General features: G+C 38.5%; 1 protein-coding gene across 1 annotated transcript in view; it reads right to left on the reverse strand.

The window, feature by feature from the left end:
- The window catches only part of RAPGEF5 (Rap guanine nucleotide exchange factor 5), a 225,092-nt gene that overhangs the window by 158,126 nt on the left and 54,879 nt on the right, over positions 1–12,087 (reverse strand). The window contains exon 6 of the mRNA XM_079151937.1: positions 10,212–10,278. Coding sequence (XP_079008063.1) covers positions 10,212–10,278 — 67 coding nt within the window. The remainder of the gene's footprint in view (positions 1–10,211; positions 10,279–12,087) is intronic.

Raw genomic sequence — 12,087 nt, forward strand, 5'->3', positions numbered from 1 at the left:
ACCACTGTAAATGTTGTAGGTAATACCATTAGCCCTGGAAACACAGTAAAAGGTAAAGAATACAAAATCAACAGTTTGGGGGTTTTATTAAAATAAATATACACACAAGAAAGATGACCTAGAAAATAATAAATCCTTCAGTGTTAATAATGGATTGCTTCTGCAGAGTTTTTCATTTGGGACATTTTTTGGTTAAAAAATTATGAAGTTTTTACATTCAACTTAAAAAAGTTAACTGTCAGTTAAATGTAAAAGAAACTGCAAAGCAAGATCAACAGTGTTGATAACCATCAGATTTACCATTATTTTGACCTTCACAGATGTAGGAAAGAATTCAAGCTATCTCTACCTCATATCTACATTACATGTCATTATATCCTCATTTGTACAGCAATATGAAGTAACAGAAACTAATTCAAAATTTACCTTATCCTATCATCATCCCCCCCAGAAAAGACAAAAATTCAAAAATTTTCCCTTTTTATATGCCCCTCAGTCCTTGTCCACATATGGCTATAATAGTGACTTAAGTGTGCAAAATTACTTTCATCTAAGGCAGACACAAGAAATAAACAAATGCACACAGAAGTGACCCAGTATGAAATGTTCATGGTCATTCTTTTATAATTCCTTTGGCTTCCCTCAGAGAGGATTTCAATAACTTCAGAAACCCATGATGTCAATATCCAGACTGAGGGCTGAATGCTATATTTCTGTTCCTTACCAATTACAAAAGTTCCTATTTTCTATATGTATTGCATATCAAAGTGGTTTTCTTCATCTTGAGAATAGACACCCAACACTATAATATTCACACACACACACACACAGCGCTCTTCCTCTCTTCCTGAAGGATTCACCCAGAAACATTTTACTCTTGAATGGGCTCTACTCACTCATCTTTCTGAATAGATACTTTATTTTTTTGGCACTGGGAATCAAACCTAGGACTTCAATCCTGCTTAGCACAACTGATACTGAGGAACACCCCAAATCTCTGAACAGACACTTTAAAATAAATGTCCCCGTGATGGGCTCATTTCAGTAAATGAAACAGTATGTATTAAAACAAATTCTCAAAAACCAGATTCTCCCCAAAATCAAATTCTCAGAGTTAGAGTTCCATAAAATCACTACATAATCTGGGTAGACTCAGATAGTTTATCTGGAATTAGAGATGGACTTAGTAATTATTTTTAAAAAGGTATGTGCATGTATACACACTTGTATTTTATGGTGTTTGTGGATCTATTCCCAGGATGATAAAAACGATTTTGATGTGAAACAGACATGGAACATATAACATTTTTGATTAACAAGGGCTGGAAGTATACTGTTTAGCCATCTGTTCAGGTATCAACAGCCACAGACTTGTGAAGTATTACTGTCAGATCCCAACTAAGGAGAACTGCAGTTTTTTAAACATGCTCTCCGTGTGGTCTCACAGCCCAAGGACCTCCGAAGGTGGTAGCCAGGAAAGGGCGGCACTGAAGCAGGGGCAGGGTAGGGAGGAGCAAGCCCTGTGGCTCCCAATAAACAAAACAAGCAGCCTACACCAGAGAGGCACTACAACTGCACCTTTAACACGCACCTCAAAACAGATCTGAACTCTTAGGTCTTGTGTGACACCTTCTCTCAGAATTCAGTCTACAAGGTTGGTTCAACATCAGGAAATCAATAAACGTAATTCACCATATTAATAGACTTAAAGTCAAGAATCACATGATTATTTCAATAGATGCAGAAAAAGCATTTGATAAAATACAGCATCCCTTCATGCTCAAAACACTAGAAAAAATAGGGATAGTGGGAACATTCCTTAACATTGTAAAGGCCATCTATGCTAAGCCCATGGCTAATATCATTCTAAACGGTGAAAAACTGAAAGCATTCCCCCTAAAAACTGGAACAAGGCAGGGATGCCCTCTTTCACCACTTCTATTCAACATCGTTCTTGAGACTCTGGCCAGAGCAATTAGACAAACCAAAGAAATTAAAGGGATACGAATTGGAAAAGAAGAACTCAAACTATCCCTGTTCGCTGATGACATGATTATATATTTAGAGGAACCTGGAAATTCCACCAGAAAACTCTTAGAACTCATAAGTGAATTCAGTAAAGTAGCAGGTTACAAGATCAATGCCCATAAATCCAACACATTTTTATACATAAGTGATGAATCTTCAGAAAGAGAAATTAGGAAAAATACCCCATTCTCAATAGCCTCAAAAAAAATAAAATACTTGGGAATCAATCTCACAAAAGAGGTGAAAGACCTCTACAATGAGAACTATACAACACTAAAGAAAGAAATTAAAGAACACCTTAGAAGATGGAAAGATCTTCCATGTTCTTGGATAGGCAGAATTAATATTGTCAAAATGGCCATACTACCTAAAGTGCTATACAAATTCAATGCAATTCCAATTAAAATCCCAATGATGTACCTTACAGAAATAGAGCAAGCAATTATGAAATTCATCTGGAAGAATAAGAAACCCAGAATAGCTAAAGCAATCCTTAGCAGGAAGAGTGAAACAGGGGGTATTGCAATACCAGATCTTCAACTCTACTACAAAGCAATAGTAAAAAAAACGGCATGGTATTGGTACCAAAATAGAAAGGTAGATCAATGGTACAGAATAGAGGACACAGACACAAACCCAAATAAATACAATTTTCTCATACTAGACAAAGGGGCCAAAAATATGCAATGGAGAAAAGATAGCCTCTTCAACAAATGGTGCTGGGAGAATTGGAAATCCATATGCAACAGAATGAAACTAAACCCATATCTCTCACCATGCACGAAACTAAACTCAAAATGGATTAAGGACCTCGGAATCAGAGCAGAGACCCTGAAGATTATAGAAGAAAAAGTAGGTCCAAATCTTCACCTTGTTGGTCTAGGATCAGACTTCCTTAACAGGACTCCCATAGCACAAGAAATAAAAGCTAGAATCAACCACTGGGATAGATTCAAACTAAAAAGCTTTCTCTCAGCAAAGGAAACTATCAACAATGAAAAGAAAGAGCCTACAGAGTGGGAGAATATCTTTGCCAATCATACTTCAGATAGAGCACTAATCTCCAGAATCTATAAAGAACTCAAAAAACTCTACTCCAAGAATTCAAATAATCCAGTCGACAAATGGGCTAAGGAAATGAATAGACACTTCACAGAAGAAGATCTACAAGCAATCAACAAACATATGGAAAAATGTTCAACATCTCTAGTAATAAGAGACATGCAAATCAAAACCACCCTAAGATTCCATCTCACCCCAATTAGAATGGCGATTATCAAGAATACGAGCAACAACGGGTGTTGGCGAGGATGTGGGGAGAAAGGTACACTCATACATTGCTGGTAGGGCTGCAAATTAGTGCAGCCACTCTGGAAAGCAGTGTGGAGATTCCTTAGAAAACTTGGAATGGACCCTCCATTTGACCCAGCTATCCTACTCCTTGGCCTATACCCAAAGGACTTAAAATCAGCATACTACAGAGATACAGCCACATCAATGTTCATAGCTGCTCAATTCACAATAGCCAGACTGTGGAACCAACCTAGATGCCCTTCAATTGATGAGTGGATAAAGAAACTGTGGTATATATATATACAATGGAATATTACTCAGCCATAAAGAATGATAAAATTATGGCATTTGCAGGCAAATGGATGAGATTGGAGAATATCATGCTAAGTGAGATAAGCCAATCTCAAAAAGCCAAAGGACGAATGATATCGCTAATAAGTGGAGGATGACACATAATGGGGGGGAGGGAAGGGTTAGTGTTAGGGTTAGAGTTAGGGTTAGGGAGGGGGGCAAGTATGGATGAAGGAAGTACTGTATAGAGGGTAAAGAGGGGTGGGAGGGGTGGGGGGAAGGGAAAAAATAACAGAATGAATCAAACAACATTACTCTATGTAAATTTATGATTACACAAATGGTATGCCTTTACGCCATGTACAAACAGAGAAACAACATGTATCCCATTTGTTTACACAATAAAAAAAATAAATAAATAAATTTTAAAAAAAAGAATTCAGTCTACCTGGCTCTTCCCCAAATCACTCAGCAGCTCCTAAGCCACAGGGCTGGAGCCAGACTAAGGATTCCAGGTAGGAATTTCACATTCCCCATAGATAAGAAATAGAAGGTAACAAGATGTTTGTGAACCTGAGGCAGCCAGACAGAAGGTTAGTCATTCCCTGGAGAAGTGACTTAGTTTTTCCCTCTGAACAGACAAGCCTGCTCAGGTCTGTGAAAATCTGAGGGAAGGAGATTAACTATACTCCACTTCTCAATTTCCCAGAAAGAAAGAGGCAGATGGCCAGTAAAGGGAGTAAGTAGAAACTAGGTGTTTGTGTTTTTAAAACCCATTTCTAAATGGTTTTGAAAAACATTATCACTTGATTATGCTCGTCACGCACTCAATGTGACAGATTCTGCCCCCTTCCACTCACCCAATCTCAGATCTTGCTAACTTGGCAACCAGTCCCTTAAACAGGTCTCGAGAAGCCTATCATTTTAAAGGTTCATTGAAATCCAAATCCCATGCAATTTCTGCTTCTTGAACAAGTATCAATATGATAGTTTCCAATTTAAAAAGCTGTCACTGCTGTCTTCAGATACTACCACTCAAACAGGAATTTATCCAGTGTATTGAACCCAGATTGTTGAGTCATCAAGAACTGACAAAGCTGGGTGAGGTGGTGCAGACCTGTAATCCAACAGGCTCAGAAGGCTGAGGCAGTAGGATTTCGAGATCAAAGACAACCTCAGCAACGGCAAGGTACTAAGCAACTCAGTGAGACCCTGTTTCTAAATAAAATACAAAATAGAGCTGGGGATGTGGCTCAGTGGTTAAGTGGCCCTGAGTTTAATCCTGGTACCAAAAAAAAAAAAAAAAAATTGAAGAACTCCTAGCCACTTTAACTCCTTCATGCACCAAGGAAGGGTTATAAATAGACTCCTGTGACAGATACAGCTCAAAGAAAACGACTGAACTTTCAGATGAAAGATAAGTCATGGCAAATGGGAGAGGAGCTTTAAATGAATAAAAGGAAAACATGAGAACAGGCTCTACTGCTGAGAAGGCAAAGAATCTTCAAAAGTTGGGTCTTTGAATTGCACTGTGTCATGCTTCTGCTGACAGGACCGCTGGTTCTCATTAAGACCAGGCTCCTGGTGGTTCTGTAACAAGTACTGTCCAAGAGAAGTCTAAGGAAAAGAAGGCCTGAGAGGAGAATCAGGTTGAATGCAGGCCTTGTTAATAAGAGCACAATCAGATCCGTTTATCTATAAAGCAGGATCCCAAATGGGGGAAAGTGAGAAGACTTCTGTAAAAGAGGATGCTAGAAAGTCTGAGAGAACAAATTCATGGTTGATGTGAAACAGATGGAACTATGTCACATTCTCTAGACACCAAGCAGTGAAAAATGCTTTTGTGAGGTTGACATTGTACAGCAGTTAGTTATAGTCACCTTTTTTTTTTTTTTTTTTTTGCCCCACAGAGATGGAAAGAAAAAAAAAAATCCATAGCAGGGCCCTTGTTCTCTGTTTCACCTAAAGTTCTATATCCTAGTGTAGGTTTGTGCTTCTTGGGTTTTAGTTCCTTCCAGATCTTCTCAAACCGAGAGCAGACATCTGCCTTTATAACTTGGGTTCAGCTGACAAGATTCCAGCTCTGTGGTATTTCTCAGAGGAGTGATGACTTCAGGACCCTATCAGAAGGAATTTGGAAAATACCAATATACACATGGGAGGCTGCAGCTCTATGTTCAAGTCAGATGAACTGAAGGAAATGAGCCCAGGGATAGAGCAGAACCACAGAGCTAGAGAAATCTAAATGGATGAAAAGGATAGAGTGAGTCAGCTCCGATGAGGAATACAGGGGGTGCCAGTCACACGGTCCAGGAGCATTCGATGATGGTCACATCCCCATTGATCTTTCTTCCTAAATTCTGAATGCCCTTTCATCACTTTAATTCCTCTCTCAAGATATGGCCACAGACTCCCTACCAGCACCAGGTCTGGGTTTCGCTCTAGACACTCAAATTGTCTTCTCTTTCACCAGCCTGGAGGGCTGACTTTGCTAGACCAAGCAGCACAGAGGACACCACGGGCTGCCACCCCTTTATCAGTGTCTCTTGTGTTTCCATCCAACCAAGTACATTTCACAGCTTAACTGAATGCACATCACCTCAGGAGTTTGACAATTAAACGAGGAGCAAACATCACAATGTTCATTCAAGCCCAGATTAAGATGTCTGTATTTCCTGTCTCCACAATTCCCATTGTGAAAATGTAGCCATAAGAAACAAATAACGTAGTAGGTGTTGTTTTGGGTGTTGGTCTAAAGTACACAAGAGTGAAGTCTAGAATCAGTTTTTATTCCTATTTAAGGATATTCCTGCTTTACCTGTCTTTGGACACTTCCCAAATAACTTCTCAGTTCTCATCAATGCCTCAGTGTTTACCTTATTTTCTAAATTGACATCCTTGACCGCTGTGGCTTTGAAACAATCCATGATGTACCATAAAATTTTCCCTGTGTTTACTTTAGTCTTGAGCACGCAGACTCCTAGGTTATAATGTGAATATATAAAAGTTACCTCATCAATTCTGAATACTCTATTTGTCAAGAACACTGGAAAAATTAAGTTTAAAAATAAGATAATGCTCAGAATTTCAAGGATGGAAACTAATGGGCTAAGAGACTCAAGGGCCTTTCTCAGTTGACCAGTAATGATTGGCCCTCCAGAGACTCAGAGTCGAGGGAAAAAAATGGGGGGAGGGGTTCAACTTATCAAAAAAGTCAGGGGATATTAGAAAAGAGGCCAAAGTGCTAAGGTATGAACCATATGTGCAACAGGGAAAGTCAAATTGAGTCCAGATCACAATCCTCAGAGCATTTGTGAAGACGTCACATAAAAGCAAGGGTTTCTCACACGCTGTCCTTCCCTAAACTGAAAACTTCTTACAGAATTAACTATTTAAGTTTTTGTTTGTCAGGCACTGAGAAAGGTCACCCCTTCCTGAAAAATTATTAGAAAGATGACTGGAACATTTTAATCATTTATGTTTTATATAAAGTTGACAATTCTAAATTAAAAGGAATCATAAAGACACATTTATTTCTACTCATGCACTGTGCATCATGTTCCTTTAATATGAAAAATCACCAGAATTTTCTTCCAGAGTAGAATTTTAAGTATTTTTATAGATTACAGGATCTTTCCTGCTGATAAATCCAAGAGAAGGACTAGGAAATAAACTATTAGGACTAAGGAAATGAGGATTTTTTTTTTTTTAAGAGACAGGTATACAAAAAGCTCCCAATTTTGAATTTAAAAAGGTGAATCTGCAAGAGGGCACAGCTAACTGTACTGCTGGAAACCACTGCCCCCTTTCAACTACCCACAAAATACCTTCGCCCTCAGAGAGCGCATGGGCAACTCTACATAACAAACACGGCTTTTGCTTGCATTACTTTATTGCCGTTTGGGGTCATGGTAGAGGAGAATGGTTAACTTGGGTGATGGACCCTAAACATCTCCCTTCCTGCAGGGGGTTAGCACCTGGGTAGTTTAAAATATATCTACCAGTGCTAACAGGTACTGCCACATTCTGAAGAACAACAGTCCCTTAATAAACAGTCCCTTAATAAAACAGCCCCTTAATAAAAGGTAACAGAATGGTCAATTTTCGAACTTGGAGGGACCTCAGAGATGATCTAGTTCAACCACTCAACTTGGCAAAGGTCACACTGTTAGAAAAAAACAAGAATCAAAATCCTCAGTCTCAGCACAGGAATTTTTTTTTCATTATTCTAGGCTAAGCTAGCATCAATTGAAAAGATGAAATTTTCTCCTTCATCCTTTATTTTTATTCCTAAATGCCACTCTTATATTTTACCTCAATTTATTCAGTCTTCAGCTTGAGTATTTTCCCGGTATGATTACTTCAATGAAACCCACAGTAAACCCTCTCCCTTGAACTTGACTTCCAGGGTAAAACCACAGAATTCCACTTCCTCTCCCTGTCCTCTCAACATCCTGGTAGCCTCTTACTGTGGGTATTCCCAAGACTCCTTCGTCTACCCTGCTCTTCCATTTGCCATGTCTGTGTCTGCTTCATAGGACTTTAGCCCGACCTCTGTGAGAACCAGACTCATGACTCCAGGTCTTCCCTGAATACCTGTATGTTCTTATTTCCATAACTCAGTATGTCCCACTGAAATCATCTCCCTTTCCACATACTTTGCTGAACTTCTTAGGACTATCCTTGTGTGTCCACGCACAAGAGTCTGGAACTTTAGTTGTCTGACTCTTCTTCTACCTTTTCCCAGTCCTACTGATTTTTAAAACTTCTTTATGCTCCTCATTGAAATTGTATCTCTTTTGATTTCCACAAAATCCACCATAACCTAGGTTTTCCTCAATCTTCTAACAGTCTCCCAACTCCCTTCTTTCTTAAAACATTCACTTCACCAAATTAATCTGTTGCTCAAAAAACTTTTTTTTTTTTTTTAACTAATGCCTTCTCCTCTAACCAGGTAGGTCTACTAACTACTTTCCCATGGCACCTTCCCATTCCCATGCCTGCCCACAATAAGTCCTGCAGCTAGAGGACACCTCCCAGATCCTCACCTGCTCACAGCCCTGCTGTCTTCAGTGGTGATTCAAGAACAATCACCTCAATGGTGTTCTCTGCAACTGTTTTTGCTTTAATGCCTAGACATCACTTTCTCTGGTGCTCAGTTTCCAACCACTTCATATGCCAATTTTCTAATATACCTATCTTGCCTTCTTGATATGGCTGTAGGAATCAAAACTTTCATATCTTTACCACTTCTGAAATAAATATTCTATATTATGAAAAAAATGGGAAATGACATTTAAGAGAACCAGATTAGGAGAAAAAGCATTTCCAAGTTCAGATTTGGGTTTTGTTCCTTTCTAGCTAGGTGAAATTATATAACCTCTACAAGATTTCATATCTGCAAAACAGAGTTAATACCAGCTACTTCAGAGAACTGTGGTACAATTTAGCAGAATGTACATGTATGTGTACATACACACATACACACACGGTATGTAGCATGGTATGTGGCCCAGAGTGAGTGATTTTTTTTTTTTTAAGATGCCAAATATTATTTTGATTACAATAGGCACTCCTTCATTTTGGTCAATATTTTAAATAAAGTCATTCTAAACATTTTTTTCATAACATGCTGTCAAGATTTCATTTCATGTGACAATTTATACCACTGATCACCATTTCTGATTAAAAATTACTTTCCTAAGCTGCATTCCAGAGGACTAGGACAGACAACTTTCATCCTTCAAGTTATGCCCAGTTGACAAGACTGGTGCATAACACTGCAGATAGTTTCATCCATACGTATAACATAATCAAGCATGATTTTATGCAATTATCATTTTATTAATAGAATTCAAGCAGAACTAAAGAATCTTTGGGCAAGGTAGAAAAACTTCCCAACAGCCAGGTCAATGGATAAGATTTTGTAATATAGGATTGCTAGAGCCTATCAAAAACAAGTTTGATGATTAATGACCCCAGCCAACTTTTGCTCAGAAGAAAGGCATGAACTTTCCTTCAACCAGCAATGCTATTACCAATAGTGGATCAGTGGCTTTAATAACTACAACATTGCAGTACAGTACATTAAAAAACCAATGTCCTGGCTGAGGATGTAACTTCATGGTAGGGTGTTTGCCTAGCAAGTGGGAGGCCCTGGGTTCAAAACAAGTACTGTAAAAATACAAAAATAAAAACTAACCAACCAACCAACCAACCAGCCAATAAAAACCAACGTCCTGCCCTTTGGTTGCCTAAAGTGATTTTTTTCCTAGTGAAACAGATTGTCTTTTGTTCTTTGTGCAGCAGGTCACAATTTTTCCTATGTTAAATCATACTGGATTTAAACGATCAGATACTACGCCTCCACGAAGACTACAGGAACTTTCCACCAAAGCTATCTGCAATCTTGCAAGAGTGGCTGCATCAGGGCACAGAAAGTCAAAGCCACTGTCTCACTCTGCCATGCCTTGGACGTCCCACAATAAAGAGCAGCCAATGGAAAAATCTCTCTCTACACCACCACCTGAACAGGATCCCTTGGAAGACCCAGCCAAATTACTTCTGTACCCCTAGGCAGTGAAATTGCATGGCCTTACCGCAGAGGTTAGACGAGCGAGAATCTCATCACTGCTTTCTTCGGAGTCTTCGATTTTCTGATGAGACCTTTGAGAAACAAAAAACAAAGTGCTCAACTGTGGATGTTCAAATTTATCTACCAAGTTACAGTGAATAAAGGGCAAAACCTGATGTCAGCGTTATGACATAAATGAAAGTATGCCAATAGCATTGTCAGTAAAGCCACAGAAACACATCAACTAAGGAATAGTTGTGCAAGACAACTTTTTACAGTTGGGCTCAGTGTACATGTCTGTAATCCAAGCAGGTGGGGAGGCTGAGGCAGGAGGGTGGCAAGTTCAAAGCCAGCCTTGGCAACGTAGGCCCTAAGCAACTGAGAGAGACCCTGTCTCTAAATAAAAAGGGCTGGGATATGGCTCAATAGTTAAGCACCCCTGGGTTCCAAAAAGAATCTTTTTACAATGCACCAACTTAATTCTAAGGATCAAGAACTGTTTTTCAAATATCACAGAATAACCCTGACATACCCAATCTACAAATATGGGTATGCACAAAAGTACATGAGCATATATATTAGGTGGTGAAGCGCTAAAATTCCCTTGAGATATAAATGAAATCCAAGTTTTAAAAAATACAAAATGAGAATTTTCCACTACACTTGAGTTTTAGCTTCAACAAGTTTTCTGTGAAATAGTATGTTATAGGCCAAATACCATGATGGAAGTTATGAAAATACAAAGGCAGAAGAAATTTGCTTTATCACAAGACCAAAGATCAGTTGAAAAGCCAAAAACTAAACAAACAAACAAAAAAACCATGTGTATGTGAAATGACCAATAGGGTGATATCAGTCTGTTTAGGAAAAGTCACATTCAAAATGTTTTTACTAGTTCATAGTAATACATAATAGTGGGGTTCATTGTGACATAATCCATTTCAGTCCCAGTTCTTCTTTTTCTCTCCCTTCTTCCTTCCCTCAACTCTACAGGTCTTCCCTTTATTTATTGATTGATTTGTAATTGGAACTTTATGTAGCTCTACATATGGGTGGAATTCACTGTGGTATATTCAGATGTGTACACACAGCGTGATTTGGTCAATTTCATTCCACTGTTCTCCCTTTTCATGTCTATTCTCCCTCCCCCTCAATCCCTTTTCTCTACTCCACTGATCTTATAATTTCATGGGATCCCCTCGGCCACCCTGCTTTTATTCCTTCTTTTGCTCTAGCTTCTATATACGAGAAAAAAAAAGTTTGATCCTTGACTTTCTGTCTGGTTTATTGCACTTAGTATGTTGTTCTCCAGTTACATCCATTTACCAGCAAATGCCATAATTTCATTCTTCTTCACGGTCAATTAAAACTCCATTGTGTATACATACCATGTTTTCTTAACCTATTCATCTGTTGATGGGTACCTGGACTGGTTCCATAACTTGATTTTTGTGAGTTGTGGTGTTATAAACATTGACTTGCCTGCATCACTACAGCATGCTGATTTTATTTTTTCAGCATAAATACCAAGGAGTGTGATAGTTGGATTATACGGTAGTTGGTAGTTTCATTCCTAGTCTTTTAAGAATCTTCACACTGGTTTCCTAAGTGGTTGTACTAGAAAAATCACATTTTTAAATTAAGTTGTGAAAAAATTTTCACAAGACAAATATATACTAATATTAAATTCTCTACTACAGAAAAATCTTACAAATTACATTTTTTTCCTGGTTTTATCAAAGGAAAAAAATTGACTAATACCAACTGAATATATAAAATTGTCTCCCAAATCTATTTCCACAAGTAATCCCTTTCGGCACATTCTATGCATGTGGAGGGTTTCACGGTAATTGCCCTGTAGAGCCATGTTATCAGAATCACAATCCAGTGATTGATTTCAA

The sequence above is a fragment of the Sciurus vulgaris genome (genome assembly GCF_902686455.1).
Source record: "Sciurus vulgaris genome assembly, chromosome: 8".
NCBI lineage: Eukaryota > Metazoa > Chordata > Mammalia > Rodentia > Sciuridae > Sciurus > Sciurus vulgaris.